At 46.6% G+C, this 23546-nt stretch overlaps 1 protein-coding gene across 15 annotated transcripts in view; it reads left to right on the forward strand.

The window, feature by feature from the left end:
* Nucleotides 1-23546, forward strand: part of DST (dystonin) — a 519362-nt gene that overhangs the window by 53607 nt on the left and 442209 nt on the right. For all 15 annotated transcript variants that reach the window (XM_061397801.1, XM_061397789.1, XM_061397783.1 and 12 more), the window contains exon 3: nt 2185-2379. In XM_061397801.1, the coding sequence (XP_061253785.1) occupies nt 2185-2379 (195 nt within the window). The remainder of the gene's footprint in view (nt 1-2184; nt 2380-23546) is intronic.

Raw genomic sequence — 23546 nt, forward strand, 5'->3', positions numbered from 1 at the left:
CAGGGATTGAACTTGGGTTTCCCACATTGTAGGCAGACGCTTTACCATCTGAGCCACCAAGAAAGTCTATTGGTAATAACATTAGTGGAGAAGGCAATGGCAACCCACTCCAGTACTCTTGCCTGGCAAATCCCATGGACAGAGCTGCTGCTGCTGCTAAGTCATCCCTTACCCCTCTGTTCTTCCCTCTTGCTCCCATGCCTGGAGCATAGATCCTATCTGCTCTGCACGTGCCGCTTGCCCCACTGAGCTCAGCTTCATCCATTTATCCTCGTGTGGGATCTGCTGGCCCCACGTGCCCTCTGCTGCCCCCCGTCACCCATCCCAGTCTGCTTGTGAACTCTGTGGCTGGCTTCTGCTCTGCCGCAAAGCACCGGCTGTGGATAGGCATCATTTTATGGAATTCTGTGGTGTTTTCCAAAACCAGATGCACATTCCCAGATGCACAACAGAGCTTGTTTCCTTGTCCAGCGAGTTGTCCTTATACTTACCTTACTTAAAAGAGAAGGGAAATTAACCTTTTGTTCAGCGCCTGCCATTTGCCAGATGCTGTGCTTAGAATTTTAACATCCATTGAAATTGAAGTGAAAGTCGCACAATCGCGTCCAACTCTTTGCAACCCCATTGACTATACAGTCCATGGAATTCTCCAGGCCAGAATACTGGAGTGGGGAGCCTTTCCCTTCTCCAGGGGATCTTCTCGACCCAAGGATCGAACCCAGGGCTCCCGCATTGCAGGCAGATTCTTTACCAGCTGAGCCACCAGGGAAGCCCTTTAACATCTGTTACCTTCTAAAAAACCCTGTGAGAGAAAGCAGAAACAGACACAGAGTAGAGAAAAAATGTATGGATACCAAGGGAGGAAAGGAGGGTGGGGGTAATTGGGAGATTGAGATGGATACGTATAGGCTATTGATACTGTGTGTAAAATAGATAAGTAATGGGAACAGAGTATATAGCACAGGGAACTCTACTCAGTGTTCTGTGGTGACCTAAATGGGAAAGAAATTTAAAAAGAGGGGATATGTGTATACATAGGGCTGATTCGCTTTGCTGTACCGCAGAAAATAACACTATAAAGCAACTATGCTGCTGCTACTGCTAAGTCTCTTCAGTCGTGTCCGACTCTGTGTGACCCCATAGACGGCAGCCCACGAGGCTCCCCTGTCCCTGGGATTCTCCAGGCAAGAATACTGGAGTGGGTTGCCATTTCCTTCTCCAATGCATGAAAGTGAAAAGTGAAAGTGAAGTCGCTCAGTCGTGTCCGACTCTTAGCGACCCCATGGACTATGGCCCACCAGGCTCCTCTATCCATGGGATTTTCCAGGCAAGAGTGCTGGAGTGGGGTGCCATTGCCTTCTCCAATAAAGCAACTATACACTTCAATAAAAGTTAATTAGAAACAATAATAAAATTCTATGCGTGTAGTAAAATAAAGAGTAAAATAAAAACCTTTGAGAATGTTATCCATTTGTTAGACTAGAAAAGTTAGGTCATTAATATTTAATAAACGTATAGCTATAATGAGCAGCGTTTGGACCCCGGCCCATCTGACCTCCAAAGCCACACTACACCGTCCTTCGTCCAGTTAGTTTTAGGTCTTCACTTTAAGGTGTTGCTTGGTGATGCCTTGCATTCCTGGCCTTCCTTCCTGAAGGGAGGCAGAGGGCCCTTTCTCCGGGGTACTACTGGGTCCCAACCCTCCCCATCATCACGGAGCCCCCTTCTTCACACTTTGTGTACACAGAAGTAAAGCAGTGTGTCTGCCTACTCTTTTTTTTAAAAACTGGCATTTCTGGGTTAAAAACAGTTCTCTTTTTTTAAAAAAATGTATTGAAGTGTAGTCGATTATAATGTATTAATTTCTGCTGTACAGCAAAGTGACTCAGTTGTACACACATCTATTCTTTTTCATATTCTCTTCCATGACGGTTTATCACAGGATATTGAGTATGGTTCCCTGCGCTTTATACGGTAGGACTCTGTTGTTTATTAAAAGCGTTTCTCAGTGTAGAATAACTCTGGACCGGGAACCTGGGTCTTGCCCCGCGTCGGGCTTCCTGTGGGTGGGCAGCGGGCCCCCGCGGGGCTGGTGGCTTTGGCGCCGCCTGCACCGCGAGCCGCAGGGAACAGCGCAGCTGACCGGCACCAACCTGCATGTGTCCGCTTGTGTCTCCTGCCCAGGGATTCCGATCCAGCCCCCGACACCTCCGCAGACGCGCCGCCGCGGCCGCCCGGCTGGAGGACGTGAAGCCCGCCGCGGAGGTCCCGGTGCAGAGCGAGCAGGACGGCGCAGTGAGGCGGCGGCGGCTCCGCAGGGGCGCGCGCGTCCCGCCCGAGTTCTACCAGAGCGTGCAGAGCGCCGCTGCCCGCAGACCGGTGAGTGGGGGCGGGCGTGCCGGGAGTGTTAGGTGCCGTGTTGCCCAGAGCGGTCCTTCTCAGTCCTCAGAAATGGTCAGGTCGACCTGAAGTGCTCAGTGAGTCTCTGATCGTCCCGGCCAGTGGCACTGAGCTCCGCTGTGTCAGTGTGGAGTGTGGTTTCCCAGGAAGTCCTGGTCGCTGGCGGGAGGGGAGACTGAAAACGGGAATCCTGACCCTGAGTGCGGGGTCCACAGGCCGGATGGGGCCACAGGGTTCCCCCGCCGAGGCCTGGCCGTGGTGAGAGCTGGGCCAGGGACCAGGGGCCTCCACAAAGCGGCATTGGAGTTGGGAGGCCTGGGCGGAGGGCTGACCCCTCCTCTGCAGCTCCTGTTGGGGCGATGCTGGGGTGCTGCGTCCTCTGGGATGGGCTTTCTTTTGCTCCCACGGGACCATGCTCTCCTTTTCTAGGGAGTACCCTCGGTCTCTGTCAGCCAGACTGGACAGTTGGCTGGGAAGTCACCTGGACAGTTAGCTGGGAAGTCACCTGGACAGTTACCTGGGAAGTGTGGGGCGCACCTGGAAGCCGGTTTCCCCTCCTCACCTCCTGAGCACACTATTACATGTGCTCTGATTTTCTGTCTCGGTTGGGGCTCTCACCAAGGGATGTGTTGCCAGGCTTGTAACAGTTAAGACTTTGGGGCTTAGAAGCTGACATTTTTAAAAGCTTGTAGAGAGTATTTCATGACTTCACTAACCTTGCATTGCTTCAGCGTTGAGACAAGTTTTCCTGTGGGTCACTTCTGTGTCGTGGGGGCCCATGGTCGTTGTGACTCTGGTCACCCGAGGGGAGCCGGCAAGAGTTGATGTGATGATATGTCCCTGTGAGTTGTGAAAACAGCCCTGCTGTTCATTCAGTGGGGTGACTGTGTAGCAAATGTATGTGGAGTTTGCTCCCAGGCCAGAAACAGTGGCAAGAAGCTGAATTCCTTTACAGAAAAGGTCCCATTTAACCACCTGTAAGATAAACACATATTTAGAGAGTCTTCCTTTCATGCTTATATAAAGCAAAGGCTAAGCAGAATTTGGTGTCTACATGGAGCAAAATGAAATAGTGGGAAAATTCATCCATTCAACAAAAACTTTTCTACACAGGAAATAAGGGATACACAGACATATGTTAACAACTGACATTACTGACGGCTTCTTTGTGGCCCAGGCATTGTTCTACGTGACTCACTTAACAAGCCTCTGAGGTGGAGGCTGGTGTTATCCCCATTTTCTGGATGATGAAATAGAGCCCCAGAGAGGGTCATAACTTGCCTGAGTTCACCCAGGGGCTGGGACAGTGCCAGGGATTGGGTCTGGGCCGCGGGCTCTGGAGCCCCAGCACCTCTCTGCAAGCTGCCGCCCTCCTGCTTCCTGGGCCTCCTGGCCCCATCGGTGGACAGATGCGCATAAGTAAGCAGGGTGGGTCCGAGTTAGCGAAGTGCTGCTGTGGACTATGCACCGGCACGAGGGAACGTGCAGATCCAGCCGTGTGTGCAGAGAAGCAGACGCCTGAGGTGTCCTGAGAGGGGAGTCGAGCAGGTGGGAAGCAGAGGGCAGCGTCTTTGATGAGGAGGGCAGACACAGAAGCCAGGACGCCCGATGGTGCGGCAGGCTCGGGGCAGCTCAGTGATGCTGGGAGATGAGACCAGGGTCTGGCTGGGCATTAGGGGGCATCTTATGCTAAACAGCAGCGGGGCTTATCTTCTGCAATGTGGCCTTGTTGAAGGTAGGGCTCTCCTGCTTGGTTTTCCTGCTCTGAATTTAGCTAATTCTCTCTCCCGTTTTTCCTACGTGGATGGAGAAGTAAGTCGGCATCATCGCGCCTTTATTCTCCCCTGAGCCCTGTGCCCGACTGCTGCAGGTGGTCAGACGTGGTCCCCATGCCCGGTGAGTCTGTCCTGGATCACCTTGCCTTGCTGTCTCTTTGCCTGGTGGTTTCCAGTCCACCTTGACCACTGACTTGTCATCAGGCGACCCGCTCAGGGAAGTCTTTTCTGATCCTTCCCATGAGAGTGAGGTGCTTTGCCCAGAGGTTGAGCAGAGCAGTTACCCAGGTGAGAAAGACAGGCTCTATAGTGAGACAGATGCATGTTTGCCTTCCCCTCCGTGGACCTGGCAGGAAGCAGTCTTCACACTAAGAGTTTCATGTAAAGACTGCCCAGAAGTGTGACTAGGGCTGCGATGGTGCAGCCAGCTTCCTCTGGAGCCTGTCTACCGCTTACCCACCACTCCTGGCCTGCAGGGGTGACAGCAGGCAGTCGTCTTGCTGGGTCCCTGTGGGAAGGCTGGTTTCCAGGAGCTGTGGCTGAGGGCTGCAGCCCGCCAGAGCCTGCTGAGTCAGGATGAGGGTGGGGGGGCAGGTGCGCCGCTTTTCCATGACCCGACCCAGCAGGATGCCAGAGGGCAGGGGGCGTGAGTGATGCGGATCTCAGAGCTCAGCACCTGAGGACAAGGCAGGGCAGGGATGAGCAGTGTGGGGGGCAGACAGGGACCCTGGAGGGCAAAGAACACACGTGATCATCTTTACCCAGCTGTCCAATTCCTGGAGACCCAGCTTTCGTATTGTGGAGTCATCATAGCGACGGTGGCCTCCCTGATGGGTGAGGATGAACTGACGTGTGGAGGTGATGGCCTGCTTGGCATCAATACTCAGAACATAGTGATACCTTCATTTCCTTTCCTCCCAGACCTGTCTTCCCCAGGGGCTGAGTCGTCTGATTTAGAATATCTCCTGGTAAACAGCATCTGATGCTTTTTTTTTAAATAAACAGATGAGTGATGTGCACACACGACACGGCATACGTCCTACAGGATCTGGGCAAGAGAGGGGTTTTTTTTTTTTTTTCCTTTTATCTCCCAAATGGGATGGTCAGGGAGCAACTACTTCAAGAGACAGGACTGAGTTGGGCTTAAGTACACGTAGGAATTGGACAGGCAGCAGAGGTCAGGTCTGGGATGGTGCTGAGACCCTTCTGGCTGGATGTGGGGGTTTATGAGAAATGTACAGGATAAAGCTGGAAAGAGAGAGGGGGCCATGATACCACTGCATTTAAACTGCATCTTCTGTGCGTCATGGAGGCCCTGGAGGAGGTGAGCCGTCATCAGGAACTGAACCGGAGCAGGGCAGGGCTGGGTCAGCAGCTGTCCCAAGGGTCTGGTGCCTGGTGTTTGGGACCTGAACGTGGGCTTTGCCAGTTGCTCTGTGATGCCATCTGGTGGTGACTTCTGGTGGGGACGCTACGGGTGGCCTTTGCCCTCTTCAGCAGGATTCTTTGGGAGGCAGTGGGGTTGGAGGGCAGGAAGGGGCGGTGGGGGCTGTCCTGTTGTGAGCAAGCAAGAAGGACGAGAAGGACGTTGCAGAAGCTTTCTCTGCGCGGGTGAACTCACCTCGTCCATCTGTGTGCGTCTCCTCGGGGTTGTTCTGGAGACTGGAGGTTGTCTGAGCTGGTAGCACAGCCTTGCTGGCATTTCTTTGCATGCTGTACCGGGACGTGAGCGCCAGCCTCCGGTCCCTCTCCGGGTGGGGTTGGGTCCAGCCTGTGGGCCGCTGGGTGCCGCCTCCTCTCCCCAAGCCCAGAGCCTGCTACTGCGGTGCCCCGAGGGCAGCTCTCGTGGGGGCCTGGAGGTGGAATAAAGTACATCAGCTGTGCTGACTCGGGATTGTGTGAATGACTTTACAGGAAGCACTGCAGGCCTTTCTGGTGGTAGTCTGAGTGAGCAAAAGGCCCAGGAGTCTGCTGGACTGACACCGGATCTCGCTGTGAGGAGATGACTCAGAAACGTGATGGTGCAGTTTCAGCCAGAAGCGCCCGAGCCACGGGCAGTGCATTATGTTTCAGCGTCTTAGCGGCTCTGACCTGTTTACTTGTTCTGTGTGTAGCTTTTATATTCCGGTGTGGCTCTGAGAATTTGTAATAGAGATCACTAATATAAATGAAGTTAATAATATGATTTTCTTTCCCTGCTCTTTTGGGGAAATGAGATGATTCTAAGAGTGAGTAAGGCAAACATCCATCCTGATTTTCTCTCTTGCGTCTTCGGACTTATCCTGTAAACGAAGACATGTCGCTGGAACATTTAGGAATTTTTACCATCTTGAAGCAGAAAAGATAACTAGATCCAGATCTCCCTTGCTTCTCTAGTATTTTGACTTTGCAGAGCCTTTTGGGGTCTGACTCCTAGAGCCAAAACGTCCCCATCCCACCGTCCCCGGGGTGGGTGCCGTGTCACCGCACACTTGCTCCCTCGCGCCCCCGCAAGCACGCGGCTCTGTGCGTCCCTGCTTTCTGCCTTTTACCTTCCCAGTCGTTCTCTGGCACAGGTGCTCACTTTCCAGAGGAGGAAGCTTGTCAAGGTCACTCAGCTGGGGGATGACAGAATGAAGACGTAAGCCCAGGAGTTCCTACCAGAGCACGTGGAATACAGAGATTCAGACGATCCCATTTCTGGGGCTAGAAGTTCATTCTCATGGATGGATCATAGTTTCATCACGTAAAGTCTCAGTTTTCCTACATGTGTAGATGTTTTTCAACTTTTGCATCCATCAGTACCCATTTTTAAATGGCACTGAGCAGCACAGAGAAGCCCTGAACCTCCTTCTGGCCACGCTTCTCGGTGAGCTTGGCCTTCTGGGGCAGAGGACTGGGGAGGCAGCAGGAATGTTTCTGCCCTCACGTGAGCCTCTTAACATAGAACACACAGGGGGGATCAGAACTTGAGAGCACTGGCAGATAACCAGGTGCCCTGACTCTGACCCTGTTATGCTTACGGATCCCAGTTCTGTGCACGTTTCAACCTCATCGCGGGCATTTCCTTGACCCAGAGCCTCTGAATCTTTTTTAGTGGCGGTGAAGGACTTTGAGTAAAAACCACCAGCACCTCCAGGCACCAGCCAAGCGGTCACCCACTCCCCCTGCTGGCAAAACCAAGGCTTCTGTCCTTCACTCTGGGGCCCCTGCCCTGAGTAACTGGATAATCAAGCTTGGTACTTTTAAAAAAAGTTTATTGAAGTACTGTTGATTCAGTGTTGTGTTAATTTCTGCTGTACAGTAAGGTGATTCAAATGTATGCCAGAACATACGCAAGACTGGGGACACAGACTCTTGGAGGGCACAAACAAAACCTTGTGCGCACCAGGACCCAGGAGAAAGGAGCACTAACCCAACAGGAGACTGACCCAGACTTGCCTGTGAGTGCACAGGAGTCTCCGGCGGAGGCGTGGGTTGGAGGTGTGGTCTGCTGCAGGGTCAGGGCACTGAGTGCAGCAGTGCGTGCATGGGATCTTTTGAAGCAGGTCACCAGTATCTTAATTCAGTTTAGTTCAGTTCACTTCAGTCGCTCAGTCCTGTCCGACTCTTTGTGACCCCATGGACTGCTGTACGCCAGGCCTCCCTGTCCATCACCAAATACTGGAGTTTACTCAAACTCATGTCCGTTGAGTCGGTGATGCCATCCAACCATTTCATGCTCTGTGATCCCCTTCTCCTCCCGCCTTCAATCATTCCCAGCATCAGGGTCTTTTCCAGTGAGTCAGTTCTTCACATCAGGTGGCCAAAGTTTTGGAGTTTTAGCTGCAGCATCAGTCCTTCCAATGAATATTCAAGACTGATTTTCTTTAGGATGGACTGGTTGGATTTCCTTGCAGTCCAAGGGACTCTCAAGAGTCTTCTCCAACACCATAGTTCAAAAGCATCAATTCTTCGGGGCTCAGCTATCTTTATACTCCAACTCTCACATCCATGCATGACTACTGAAAAAACCATAGCTTTGACTAGATGGACCTTTGTTGGCAGAATAATGTCTCTGCTTTTTAATATGCTATCTAGGTTTGTCATAGGTTTTCTTTGAAGGAGCAAGCGTCTTTTAATTTCATGGCCGCAATCACCATCTGCAGTGATTTTGGAGCCCCCCAAAATAACGTCTGTCACTGTTTCCATTGTTTCTCCATCTATTTGCCATGAAGTGATGGGACCAGATGCCATGATCTTCGTTTTCTGAATGATGAGCTTTAAGCCAACTTTTTCACTCTCCTCTTTCACTTTCATCAAGAAGCTCTTTAGTTCTTCACTTTCTGCCATAAGGGTGGTATCATCTGCATATCTGAGGTTATTGATATTTCTCCTGGCAATCTTGATTCCAGCTTGTGCTTCCTCCAGCCCAGCGTTTCTCATGATGTACTCTGCATACAAGCTAAATAAGCAGGGTGACAGTAAAGAGCCTTGACATACTCTTTTCCCGATTTGGAACCAGTCTGTTGTTCCATATACAGTTCTGTTCTTGACTTGCATACAGATTTCTCAGGAGGCAGGTCAGGTGGTTTGGTATTCCCATCTCTTGAAGAATTTTCCACAGTTTGTTGTGATCCACACAGTCAAAGGCTTTGGCATAGTCAATAAAGCAGAAATAGATGTTTTTGTGGAACTCTCTTGTTTTTTCTATGACCCACCAGATGTTGGCAATTTGATCTCTTGTTCCTCTGCCTTTTCTAAATCCAGCTTGAACATCTGGAAGGTCATGGTTCATGTACTATTGAAGCCTAGCTTGGAGAATTTTGAGCATTACTTTACTAGCATGTGAGATGAGTGCAATTGTGCAGTAGTTTAAACATTCTTGGGCATTGCCTTTCTTTGGGACTGGAATTAAAACTGACCTTTCCAGTCCTGTGGCCACCGCTGAGTTTTCCAAATTTGCTGTCATATTGAGTGCAGCACTTTTACAGCATCATCTTTTAGGATTTGAAATAGCTCAACTGGAATTCCATCACCTCCACTAGCTTTGTTCGTAGTGATGCTTCCTAAGGCCCACTTGACTTCACATTCCAGGATGTCTGGCTCTAGGTGAGTGATCACACCATTGTGGTTATCTGTGTCATGAAGATCTTTTTTGTGCAGGTCTTCTGTGTATTCTTGCCACCTCTTCTTAATATCTTCTGCTTTTGTTAGGTCCATACCATTTCTGTCCTTTATCAAGCCCATCTTTGCATGAAATGTTCCCTTGGTATCTCTAATTTTCTTGAAGAGGTCTGTTGTCTTCCCCATTCTATTATTTTCCTCTATTTCTTGGCATTGATCACTGAGGAAGGCTTTCTTATCTTTCCTTGCTATTTTTTGGAACTCTGCATTGAAATGGGTATATCTTTCCTTTTCTCATTTGCCTTTCACTTCTCTTCTTTTCTCAGCTATTTGTAAAGCCTCCAGACAACCATTTTGTCTTTTTGTATTTCTTTTCCTTGGGGATGGTCTTGATCCCTGCCTCCTGTACAATGTCATGAACCTCCATCTATAGTTCTTCAGGCACTCTGTCTATCAGATGTAATCCCTTGATCTATTTGTCACTTTCACTGTATAATCATAAGGGATTTGATTTCGGTCATACCTGAATGGTCTAGTGGTTTTCCCTAGTTTCTTCTATTTAAGTCTGAATTTGGCAATAAGGAGTTCATGATCTGAGTCACACTCAGCTCCTGGTCTTGTTTTGCTGACTGTATAGAGCTTCTCCATCTGTGGCTGCAAAAAATATAATCAATCCAATTTCAGTGTTGACCATCTAGTGGTGTCCATGTGTGGATTCTTCTCTTGTGTTGTTAGAAGACAGTGTTTGCTATGACTAGTGCATTTTCTTAACAAAACTCTGTTAGCCTTTGCCCTGCTTCATTCTGTACTCCAAGGCCTAACTTGTCTGTTACTCCATGTATTTCTTGACTTCCTACGTTTGCATTCCAGCCCCCTGTGATGAAAAGGACATCTTTTTTGGGTGTTAGTTCTAGAAGATCTTGTAGGTCTTCATAGAACCATTCAATTTCAGCTTCTTCAGCATTACTGGTTGGGGCATAGACTTGGATTACTGTGATATTGAATGGTTTGCCTCGGAAATGAACAGAGACTATTCTGTCGTTTTTGAGATTGCACCCAAGTACTGCATTTCAGACTCAAGTACTGCATTTCGGACCCAAGTACTGCATTTGACTATGAGGGCTATTCCATTTTTTCTAAGGGATTCTTGCCCACAGTAGTGATAAAATGGTCATCTGAGTTAAATTCAGCCATTCCAGTCCATTTTAGTTCACTGATTCCTAGAATGTCGATGTTCACTCTTACCATCTCCTGTTTGACCACTTCCAATTTACTTTGATTCATGGACCTAACATTCCAGGTTCCTATGCAATATTGCTCTTTACAGCATCGGACTTTACTTCCTTCACCAGGCATATCCACAACTGGGTTTTGTTTTGCTTTGGCTCCGTCTCTTCATTCTTTCTGGAGTTATTTCTCCACTGATCTCCAGTAGCATATTGGGCACCTACAGACCTGGGGAGTTCATCTTTCAGTGTCCTATCTTTTTGCCTTTTCATACCGTTCATGGGGTTCTCAAAGCAAGAATACTGAAGTGGTTTGCCATTCCCTTCTCCAGTGGACCACATTTTGTCAGAACTGTCCACCATGACCCGTTCATCTTGGGGCCCTACATGACATGATTCATAGTTGCATTGAGTTAGACAAGGCTGTGGTCCATGTGATCAGTTTGATTAATTTTCTGTGATTGTGGTTTTCATTCTCTCTGCCCTCTGAGGGATAAGCATAAGAGGCTTATGGAAGCTTCCTGATGAGAGAAACTGACTGTGAGGGAAACTGGGTCTTGGTATGATGGTTGGGGCCATGCTCAGTAAATCTTTAATCTAATTTTCTGAGATTGGCTGGGCTGTGTTCCCTCCCTGTTGTTTGACCTCAGGCCAAACTCAAGGGGATAGATCTGATAGATAGAGTACCTGAAGAACTATGGACAGAGGTTTGTGACATTGTACTAGAGGCAGTGGTCAAGACCATCCCCAGAAAAAGAAATGCAAAAAGACAAAATGGCTTTTGGAAAGGGTCTTACAAATAGCTGTGAAGAGAAGAGCACCTAAAGGCAAGGAGAAAAGGAAAGATGCACCCATTTGAATGCAGAGTTCCATAGAATAGCAAGGACAGATAAGAAAGCCTTCCTCAGTGGTCAGTGCAAAGAAATAGAGGAAAACAATAGAATGGAAAAGACTAGAGGTCTCTTCAAGAAAATTAGAGATACCAAAGGAACATTTCACATAAATATGGGCACAATAAAGGACAGGAATGGTATGGACCTAACAGAAGCAGAAGATATTAAGAAGACGTGGCAAGAATACACAGAAGAACTATACAAAAAGATCTTCACGACCCAGATAACCATGATGGTGTGATCACTCACCTAGAGCCAGACATCCTGGAATGTGAAGTCAAGTGGGCCTTAGGAAGCATCACTGCGAACAAAGCTAGTGGAGGTGATGGAATTCCAGTTGAGCTATTTCAAATCCTAAAAGATGATGCTGTGAAAGTGCTGCACTTAATATGCCAGCAAATTTGGAAAACTCAGTGGTGGCCACACGACTGGAAAAGGTCAGTTTTCATTCTGATCCCAAAGAAAGGCAATGCCAAAGAATGCTCAAACTACCATAAAATTGCCCTCATCTCACATGCTAGCAAAGCGATGCTCAAAATTCTCCAAGCCAGCCTTCAACAGTACATGAACCATGACCTTCCAGATGTTCAAGCTGGATTTAGAAAAGGCAGAGGAACCAGAGATAAGTGGCCAACATCCGTGAATCATTTGTTCATTTGTACATATATGTACATTTACGCGTATGTATTTTTTTCATACCTTTTTCATTTGGTTCATCCCAGCATGTTGAATATGGTTCCCTGTGTTACAGGGCCTTGTTGTCTGTCCATCCTGTATGTAATAGTGTGCGTCTGCTAATCCCAGACTCCTAGTCCACCTCTCCACCACCCCATCCTGTTTGGCAGCCACAAGTCTATTCTTTATGTCTGTGAGTCTGAGTCTTGGCTTCTGTTTTGTAGACAAGTTCATTCCTGTCATATTGTGTCATATTTTAGATTCCACATATAGGTGATATCATGATATTTGTCTTTCTCTTTCTTAGTTACTTTACTTAGTATGATCATCTCTGGGTCCATTCGTGTTACTGCAAATGGCGTTATTTCATTCTTTTTTATGACTGAGTAGTATTCCATTGTATATATGTACCACTTCTTCTTTATCCATTCATCTGTTGATGGACACTTGGGTTGTTTCCATGTTTTTAGCTTGGTACTTGACTGAGGTTGGAGGACAGGCAGGCTTAGCACAGATGACTGGTGGTCTTGATTTCTGAAAGGCGAATACTAGGGAAGAAGCTGTTTTGTGTTGAGGGGTAGAAATCAAATTTCCAGTTTGGATATATTAAGTCTGAAATATCTACTAGACTTCCTAGGGTTTGGACTTCATGGAGTCATTACTATCAATACATGGATGCTATCAAAGCCATGAGACTGGGTAGGATGGCCCAGGAAGTGAATACTGATGGAAAAGAGAGCTGAGGTCTGAGTTGGGGGGTCCTCCATAGCCAAGAGGTCGGGAAGAGGGTGGAGGTTCCTTTAACTTCAACACCTTCCTCAGAATTATACATGCAGAGAGCAGAGAGGTGGTTAGCAGAGGTGGGGAGCAGGGGCAGGGAAAATGCAGTTTAAAACAGCACACATATCTGAATACGTCTTTTGTTTTCAGTGACCACAGGAAAACAAACCCTTGAATATACCAAAAAAAAAAAAAGAAGGAAAGGAAAAAAATTACAAATGCCTTAGGCAGAGGTGGGTCCAGGGCTCTTGACTTTCACTGAAGGATGTGTGTACTTGGCCCAGAAAAGGTGTCTCAGGTAGAACCGGGAAAGGATTTCCCAGGCAGGCGGATTTCCCTCCCAGCCCGGTCCTTTCTCCTACCAGAACACTTCCTTGACCTCACTCTCTTTGTCCTTTTCTTGTTGGATTTTGTTTTCAAGTCTTGGGGAAATTTTCTGTTTTTTTCTTTGCAGCTTAGGTCATTTTAAGGGGGCAAGGTATTTTGGAACATTGCATAGTTTTTATTTTAAGTTAATATTAACAGGATTTCAGGTTATCTTTGTAATTGGGAGCTCGCTGCCGTGTAGCAAAGACTAACCAGACCTCTGTGATCTCTCTGAGAATGTAGGATGTTTCTCTCTCCCTTTCCTGCTTGGGGACTAAGGTGGTCTTGCCTTTTCCTCTCCTTTCCCTGTGTGGAGCCCCCTGTAGCTTTATTTGCATAACCTCAGGACACTGCCCTTTGTGGGGAAGGCTTACTTACAGCTCACACCTTCCTCTGGCTTAATTAATTGGCAGACACAGAGCTCCTAGAGGAAATGTTTGTTTCCTTTTCCTCTTTGGGGTTCTGGAGAATGCATTAAATGAATAAAGTCAAATTTCTTCTGCTGACTGCTTCAGAAGAAATTTGTGGACTAATATCCAGTCAGCTTACTGAGTCTTTGCTCATTGCTACCCATTATACGACTCTACCAGAGATTTCATTTATTATAAGTTTACTGTCAGTAGGTGTAAGAATAACTGGTCCCCAGGAGCTTGCAGGGTAGGTGGTCTATATAAATGAATGGTGCGGATACAGATAAAGTTTAATTTCTCAAGCAGCTCATGAAACCAAGATGAGCTTGGTGAAGGGATTGATGTGCTCTGCTTGGGGAAAAATAAGCACATTCTTCTAACCGATGATTCTTTTTGACATCAGTATTTTGATGGCAGCAAGGCCTGTTGCCATTCTGTTCATCTGGTACTCGGCATCATCCCTTGTCTTAAAAAGTTTAAATTGTTTAAGTTCCAGGCAAAGAGAGCTTATAGAAATTTTAAAAATTAGAAAAATTTTATTATTATTTAAAAATACTTATGTATTATTCTGGCTTAGTTGCAGCAGGCGGGATCTTTCTCTGTGGCACGTGAACCCTCTAGTTGAAGTACCTGGGCTCAATAGTTGAGGTACTTGGGCTCAGTAGTTGAGGTACTTTGGCTCAGTAGTTGAGGTACTTGAGCTCAGTAGTTGTGTTGAACAGGCTTCGTTGCTCTGGTGCATGTGGGATCTTTGTTCTCCAACCAGGGTTGACCTCTGTCCCCCACGTTACAAGGCAGATTTTTAACCATTGGTCCACCTGGGAAGTCCCTATTTTTCATTTTCTAAATTATTTTCTTTAGTCTTCCTTTTCCAGAAAAATTTTAGATAGCCACTTGTGCCTTTAAAGTTTTCATGCACAATGGTGGATCAAAGAGCTGAAAAGACAGTGTCTTCAGAGATGGTCTAGTTGATTACTCTGCCTTTAACCAGAAAAACGTGTACCTCTAAACAGAATGATCGTTACATTGTTCTAGGAAGATAGGTATAAATGTCTTTATTTATTTTGAAGGACACACTCAGAGCTTCTTTTGGAATTCTGTTTGCCTGGGGTGACTTCTTCGTCTTGGCCTGAGTACTGTGGGTTACAGTGGTGCCATCCGTGAAGATGCCGAAGCAGCGCTCCTGCAGCTCTGTGTCCCGTCCATTCTTGAGAAATCACACTGGGAAAGACCTGGAGCTTGTCCAGGGCCTCAGTGAGGAGGCCTCCCGTGGTCTGATGGCTTGGATTTGTAGCCAGTCATCCCACTTGAGAATCAAAGTGCGGTTTCTTTTCTGGGTCATGAATCCATCTCTCTGGACCTTTTTTCTCCAGCCCAGTCCTCCAGTTCAGTTCAGTTCAGTCGCTCAGTTGTGTCCAACTCTTTGCGACCCCATGAATCGCAGCACGCCAGGCCTCCCTGTCCATCACCACCTCCCGGAGTTCACTCAGACTCACGTCCATCAAGTGATGCCATCCAGCCATCTCATCCTCTGTCGTCCCCTTCTCCTCCTGCCCCTAATCCCTCCCAGCATCAGAGTCTTTTCCAATGAGTCAACTCTTCGCCTGAGGTGGCCAAAGTACTGGAGTTTCAGCTTTAGCATCATTCCTTCCAAAGAAATCCCAGGGCTGATCTCCTTCAGAATGGACTGGTTGGATCTCCTTGCAGTCCAAGGGACTCTCAAGAGTCTTCTCCAACACCACAGTTCAAAAGCATCAATTCTTCGGTGCTTAGCTTTCTTCACAGTCCAACTCTCCATACTCTCCATACTGGACTCCTCACAGTCCAGTCATCCATACACGACCACAGGAAAAACCATAGCCTTGACTAGACAGACCTTTGTTGGCAAAGTAATGTCTCTCCTTTTGAATATGCTGTCTAGGTTGGTCATAACTTTCCTTCCAAGGAGTAAGTTTCTTTTAATTTCATGGCTGCAGTCACCATCCATAGTGATTTTGGAGCCCAGAAAAATAAAGGCAGCCACTGTTTGCACTGTTTCCCCATCTGTTCCCATGATGTGATGGGACCAGATGCCATGATCTTAGTTTCTGAATGTTGAGCTTTAAGCCAGCTTTTTCACTCTCCTCTTTCACTTTCAACAAGAGGCTTTTTAGTTTCTCTTCACTTTCTGCCATAGGGTGGTGTCATCTGCATATCTAAGGTTATTGATATTTCTCCTGGAAATCTTGATTCCAGCTTGTGCTTCCTCCAGCCCAGCATTTCTCATGATGTACTCTGCATATAAGTTAAATAAACAGGGTGACAATATACAGCCTTGACATACTCCTTTTCCTATTTGGAACCAGTCTGTTGTTCCATGTCCAGTTCTAACTGTTGCTTCCTGACCTGCATACAGATTTCTCAAGAGGCAGGTGAGATGGTCTGGTATTCCCATCTCTTTCAGAATTTCCCACAGTTTATTGTGATCCACACAGTCAAAGGCTAGCCCTCAGGTTTCCCAAATACCACTGTTGTGCTCCTCTCTGCCCCCTCCTGGTGAGCGGCATCAATCCATCTGCTCTCTCTCAATAGTGCCTCTTCGTTTTTGTATTTTTATCTTTTCTTTTTTCCAGTTGTGTGGTTAAAAAGAAAATCCAACTATGGAGATTCAACAGTGGGCCATCAGTTCAGTTCAGTCGCTCAGTGGTGTCTGACTTCTTGCAACCCCATGAACTGCAGCACGCCAGGCCTCCCTGTCCATCACCAACTCCCGGAGTCCACCCAAACCCATGTCCATTGAGTCGGTGATGCCACCCAACCATCTCACCCTTTGTTGTCCCCTTCTCCCACCTTCAATCATTCCCAGCATCAGGGTCTTTTCAAATGAGTCAGCTCTTCCCATCAGGTGGCCAAAGCATTGAAGTTTCAGCTTCAACATCAGTCCTATCAATGAACACCCAGGACTGATCTCCTTTAGGATGGACTGGTTGGATCTCCTTGCAGTCCAAGGGACTCTCAACAGTCTTCTCCAACACCACAGTTCAAAAGCATCAATTCTTCGGCGCTCAGCTTTCTTTATAGTCCAACTCTCACATCCATACATGACTACTGGAAAAACCATAGCCTTGACTAGACAGACCTTTGTTGGCAAAGTAATGTCTCTGCTTTTTAATATGCTGTCTAAGTTGGTCATAACTTTCCTTCCAAGGAGTGTCTTTTAATTTCATGGCTGCAGTCACCATCTGCAGTGATTTTGGAGCCCAGAAGAATAAAGTCAGCCACTGTTTCCACTGTTTCCCCATCTATTTGCCATGAAGTGATGGGACCAGATGCCATGATCTTAGTTTTCTGAATGTTGAGCTTTAAGCCAACTTTTTCACTCTCCTCTTTCACTTTCAACAAGAGGCTTTTTAGTTTCTCTTCACTTTCTGCCATAAGGGTGGTGTCATCTGCATATCTGAGGTGACTGATATTTCTCCCGGCAATCTTGATTCCAGCTTGTGCTTCCTCCAGCCCAGCGTTTCTCATGATGTACTCTGAATAGAAGTTAAATAAGCAGGGTGACAATATACAGCCTTGATGTACTCCTTTTCCTATTTGGAACCAGTCTGTTGTTCCATGTCCAGTTCTAACTGTTGCTTCCTGACCTGCATACAGATTTCTCAAGAGGCAGGTCAGGTGGTCTGATATTCCCATTGCTTTCAGAATTTTCCACAGTTTATTGTGATCCACACAGTCAAAGGCTTTGGCATAGTCAATAAAGCAGAAATAGATGTTTTTCTGGAACTCTCTTGCTTTTTCCATGATCCAGTGGATGTTGGCAATTTGATCTCTGGTTCCTCTGCCTTTTCTAAAACCAGCTTGAACACCTGGAAGTTCACGGTTCACGTATTGCTGAAGCCTGGCTTGGAGAATTTTGAGCATTACTTTACTAGCGTGTGAGATGAGTGCAATTGTGCGGTAGTTTGAGCATTCTTTGGCATTGCCTTTCTTTGGGATCAGAATGAAAACTGACCTTTTCCAGTCCTGTGGCCACTGCTGAATTTTCCAAATTTGCTGGCATATTGAGTGCAGCACTTTCACAGCATCATCTTTCAGGATTTGAAATAGCTCAACTGGAATTCCATCACCTCCACTAGCTTTGTTCGCAGTGATGCTTCCTAAGGCCCACTTGACTTCACATTCCAGGATGTCTGGCTATAGGTGAGTGTGAGTGATCACACCATCGTGATTATCTGGATCGTGAAGATTTTTTTTTGTATAGTTCTTCTGTGTATTCTTGCCATGTCTTCTTAATATCTTCTGCTTCTGTTAGGTCCATACCATTTCTGTCCTTTATTGAGCCCATCTTTGCATGAAATGTTCCCTTGGTATCTGTAATTTTCTTGAAAGAGATCTCTGCTGCTGCTGCTGCTAAGTCACTTCAGTTGTGTCCTACTCCTAGCAACCCCATGGACTGCAGCCTACTAGGCTCCTCCGTCCATGGGATTTGCCGATTCTGTTGTTTTCCTCTATTTCTTTGCACTGATCACTGAGGAAGGCTTTCTTATCTCTCCTTGCTATTCTTTGGAACTCTGCATTCAAATGAAAAGGAAAGATATACCCATTTGAATGCAGAGTTCCAAAGAATACAGTGGGCCATAGCCAAACCAAATTTAGTTTGTGCCTTGGGAGAGGAGAGGTCAGATCTGGAAATGACAGTGATGTTTCAGGAGAACTACTGCTTTGCAATAACACTTGTGAATGAAAAATGCTGCCTGCAGTGTTATTGAGCAAAGGGTGTTGCAGTCTTCGAGCCATGCGCATTACGATGGTGAGCCTTGGGGTGGAGACAGGGTGCTTGCCATCAACTGTAAGCCCCTGCCGCCTGCAGCAGCACCTCTGAGGAGACCGGGGGTGAGGATGGCAGGATGCTGGCCCCAGACCGCTGAGGTGCAGATCAAAGGGATGACGTCAGTGAGCCCAGACTCCTGCACCTTCCCACACATGGCAAAGCGCTAAATTCATTAACTTTAGATGTCTGGCTTTCCTTAATTAGCAGTCACCTTTTGCTGTTCCATGTAGCTGGTCTTTGTTGCAGAAACTCCTGGATATCCTGGCCCCTCCCTTGCTTCAGAGCAATCCCTCTGCTGTTGTGTCCCGGCCTTAAGTCCTCAGTTTTGTCCACTGAATTATATTAACACAGCTCTCAGCGTTCAGGTTGTGCTTTTTTTTCACACTTCATGTTTTTAAAAGTGTGTTCGTATTAGTGAATATCTCATTGAATCTGCACAAGCAGTTTTTACCTTGGCGGACCCCTAGTCTGACAGCTCTGAGTCTCAGAGTTAGGACTGACCCAGGTCGTCAGTGTAGATGGGAGTGTTTCTGACATCCCTTGTGCTTGCCATCTGTTAGGGAGAGCTTCAGCTCCGAGAGCGCTTGGGGAGTCAGCTGAGGAATTTCACCTAGGAGTCACCATCGTAGATTCCAGTAGACTGGGGGAATTATGCATTTCTCATCCTGACTCACCCTGGAAGAGTAACTGTGTGTCTTGAGAGCATGCTCACGGCATGCTTTATCTGTGTGGCCACCCCAGGGTACCAGTGTGTGGGCAAGTCTGCTTTCGTCCAATATTCCCAATTCCATGCGGCAGCCTCCACACTTCCTGCTCAGCTTTCCTGTGGCTCATCAGCCCTGGTGCTGGGAAATATCCCCGACCTGTCCTCACTGACCCCCACTCCGTGCAGCTTGGATCCCTCTGGTGGGTAAAGACCAGGTACCTCAGTTAACCTCGCATTAAAATGAACTTTAAGTACTCTGGTGTACTGTTTCTGGGGATGTGAAACAGTGCAACTGCTCTGGAAAACAGTATGGCAGTTCCTCGAAAAATCAGAAATGGAAATTGTAGGGTCCAGCAATCCCACTTCTGGATGAATTTGTCGTCGTTTAGTCACTAAGCCGTGTCTGACTCTTTTGCAACTCCATGGACTGTAGCCCACCAGGCAAGAATACTGGAGTTGGTTGCCATTTCCTCGTCCAGGGGATTTTCGCCACCCAGGGATCAAACCCGGGTCTCTTGCATTGGCAGGTGGTTTCTTGACCGTTGAGCCACCAGGCATGTGTACCCAGAAGAACTGAAAGCAAGGTCTCGAAGGCATGTTTGGGTGCCGATGTTGACAGTACTGTGACTTATAGTATCCAAAAGGTAGAAGCACCGAGCTGTCCTTTTAAGGATTAATATAAAACAGAATATGGTGTGTACATACCATGAAATATTATTCAGCCGTAATGAGGAAGGAAAGCCTGGCCTGCTGCAACATGGTGGACCTTGAGGACATTATGCTAAGTGACATGACAGTCACCAAAGGACAAGTACTGTGGATTCCACGTCCATGAGGTTCCTAGAGTAGGAGAATCATAGAGATAGAAAGTAGAGTGGTGGTAGCTGGGGGTGAAGGGAGGAGGATGTGGGGAGTGTTTGATGAGTGTGGCATTTTAATTTTCAAAACTAAAAGAGTTTGGAGATTGGGTGCTCAGCAAGATGACTGGGCTTAGTAATGCTGAACTTTGAAAGGCTGAGATCATAGAGTTGGGACTTCCCGGTGGTCCAGTGGTAAGAATCTGCTTTGCAGTGCGGGGGACGCAGATTTGACCCCTGGTTGGGAAACTAAGATCCCATATGCCGCCAGCAACTAAACCTGCACACCACCACTGCTGAGCCTACGACCCAGCTAGAGAGTCTGTGCGCCGCAAGGGAAGCTCCCATGTGCTGCAGCTAAGGCCAGACACAGCCAGGTATACATATATTTAAAAAGTGATAGAGTTTACCTTTTATGTATTTTATCGCAATTAAAAGGAAATTGGGTTTAAACAGCAGCTGTAGGCAAAGAGGCAGAAGAATCACAATAAAGGTTCACAAAAGAAGGGCCCAAGTGATAAGAACATCAGAGAAGATACATTTAGCTTATTTTAAATAAAACAACGATGGAGTGTGAGAGGCACAAGGTAAATAAAGAGGTAATTACAAGTAGCAGATGCTGAGAAAGCTCTGACTTAGTAATTGAAGAATGTGTCCTTGTACACCTGATGTGGTCACGAGTGTAGATTGAATGTCATGAGGCAAGAGAAGCTGTTTAGAAACTCCTTAGAATGTTATGTCTTAGTTGAGGCTTTACGGGCTATTGTATAACACGTTTGCATGAATTAAAATGTTATACTCTGCAATAAGCAAGTTTGATCTAAAATGATGTAAACTTGGATTTCAAGTCAAAATATTGTATTAAATATTTTATGATGGATTTTTTTCTTGTGTCAGAAAACTTCAGAAACTTTATTTAGTAAATAGATATGTTGATTTTTTCAGAGCCAGGATTTTTCAGTTGGGAGAGAGAAGAAATGCAGGTGCGAAGTTGGAGAAGTTAAATAAATCCCTTTAATCCCAAAATTTAATTGGAAATATCAGTTTGAACTCATAGTGAGTTTTTCTTATTAAAAAAAATTTTTCCTGGCTCCACCCACTGGACAGGACTAGAAACAGTGACCAATCCAGCAGAAATAGCCTGTATTATGGTATCCTAATATCGTTTCTTTTAAAAACTTAATTCATTTTTAAACATGAAGTCTAGTTGAATCAGGCATGTTGTATAGTGATTCAGCATTTTTGCAGATTATTGTAGGTTATTACAAGATAGTGGCTATCATTCCCTGTGTCATTTCCGTTTTAACTGGTGGATTTTTATTTATTTTTAGGAATTGAGGGGGTGGGCTGTGCCGTGCATCGTGTAGGATCTTACTTCCCTGACCAGGGGTTGAGGCCACGCCCCCGGCAGTGGAAGCGCAGAATCCTAACCACTGGACCGTTGGGGAATCCCCTGTGTCATTTCTTTTTCTCTTAAATTTTATGATTTCCTTGGCTTCACTGTGTCTTCGTTGCTGCATGCAGAATCTTTAGTTGTGGCACGCGGGATCTAGCTCCCTAACGGGGGACTGAACCTTGCCTCCTGCCTTGGAAGCATGGAGTTGTAACCGCTGGACCACCGGCCAAGCCTCCTGTGTTGCTTCTTATGGAAACAAGCTCAGGCTGTGTCCAGCTGTGTCAGACTCAGGCTGGCTCAGGTTCTGAGGCAGAGCTTGGGGGCTCTGCAGTGTAAGTGACGCATCGAGGGGGAGCACCCGGGGGTACAGGCTGAGTTGGTGCAGGCAGGGTAGGGGGCTGGCTCCAGGCCTGGTCGCAGCAGCGTGGTCTCCCCTGGAAGCCAGCTTGCTGCCTCACTTGGGTTAGTCCCAGGTCTTGGTGTGAGGAGCCCAGGGCAACCCAGGAGAGTGCCGTGAGGAAGGGCCGCCGTGAGTCACTGAGCTCGAGGGCTAGGTGGAAGGACAGGCTGAGGGCACTTAGCAGCACTTGGAGAAACGGCTAATTCTAGGTCTGCAATGAGAAAGGAAGGATGAGCCCAGTACATCTTTTTTTTTTTTTTTGCCTTTTACCTTCAATTCCTTATTTTTTTGAAATTTCAAACTTATAAGTTCAAGAGCAATAATTCTGAATACTATAATCTTCATCTAGATTATCAGTATTTTGCCATTTGATTTCTCTGTACACACATACACACATTTTTGGGAACAATTTGGGGAAGTGGCAAACATCATAACTCTTCATTCCCAAATACTTTAAATTTGTATCACCTAAGAACCAGGACTTTCTCTTACATATTACATGACAGTTACCAAATTCAGGAATTTTACCATTGATTTGATACTGTTGTCTAACATGTATACATGTTCAGATTTGCCAGTTGTTCCAATATTGGCCTTGTTTTTTCCATCGAGGGTCTCATTGTGCATTTAGTTGTCACTAGATTGACCTCTTAGTCTCCTTTAATATACACTTGTGTGAAAGTCTCTCAGTTGTGTCCAACTCTTGCGACCCCGTGGACAGTAGCCTGCCAGGCTCCTCTGTCCACGGGATTCTCCAGGCAAGAACACTGGAGTGGGTTGCCGTTCCCTTCTCTGGGAGATCTTCCCAACCCAGGGATCAAACCCAGGCCTACCACATTGCAGGCGGATTCTTTAATGTCTGAGCCACAAGAGAAATATGCCTGATATACACAATGGCTACCAAGTCTGAAACCTTAGGAGAGTATGTGATATGTGGTTTATTAGTATTACATTAAAATACATGTGAAGTATTAGTACCTTTTTCCAGACTTCACAAAGCTTGGAAAATATTGTCAAACCAGAAGACAAGAAAGCATCAAAGATGATTGTAGTCTTGTCAAAATAACCAGGAGAGGTTCTTTGGAGATTCAATACTGTTTCGAATCAGTGTTAAACTTGGAGAGGCTCCTGCTTGCCTGGTCAATGAGGATAATGATCACAGTAGATTGAGTCACATCAGTGTATTTAAAATCCATGATATATGATATTTAAAAAAAAACAACCCACACCCTTATTGCTGACCTTTGGAGAATGCTAAGTGAACTGACTCACTTTTCCGGAAAATAGTAAAGGGAAAGAAGGAAGCATTGTCATGTCTTTGCTGTAAGAATTACTCTACACAGTAATCGTATGGTTGTGGAGGGAAGGACTGATGGAATTAGGTGTCACCACTTTGCAGACACTGATGAACGGCGACCTAGAGGGTGGTCATCCGTGATGCTGACCCTCAGGAGAGACCTCAGGTGCCCGCTGATGAAAGGACCATCACCACTTTGGATCAGACAGGCTCGCACAGAGCATGTGGCGGGGCTGTGTGTCAGGTGATATACTGAAGGCGGGGTCAGCAAAATCCAGACTCTGGGGAGCTTTGGGGCAAGCACTGCAATTTCCTCAACAAATAAATTGTAAGACATAAAAAGTGGGAGGGATAATCTATGGATTAACAGTGGTTTAAGAGACCTATCCACCAAATGTAAGATGTAAGCCTTGTTTGAATAAACAAATCAAATGAAAAAAAGACCCTTGAGAAAATGGATGACTGAT

This window comes from Bos javanicus, chromosome 23 (assembly GCF_032452875.1).
Source record: "Bos javanicus breed banteng chromosome 23, ARS-OSU_banteng_1.0, whole genome shotgun sequence".
Lineage (NCBI taxonomy): Eukaryota > Metazoa > Chordata > Mammalia > Artiodactyla > Bovidae > Bos > Bos javanicus.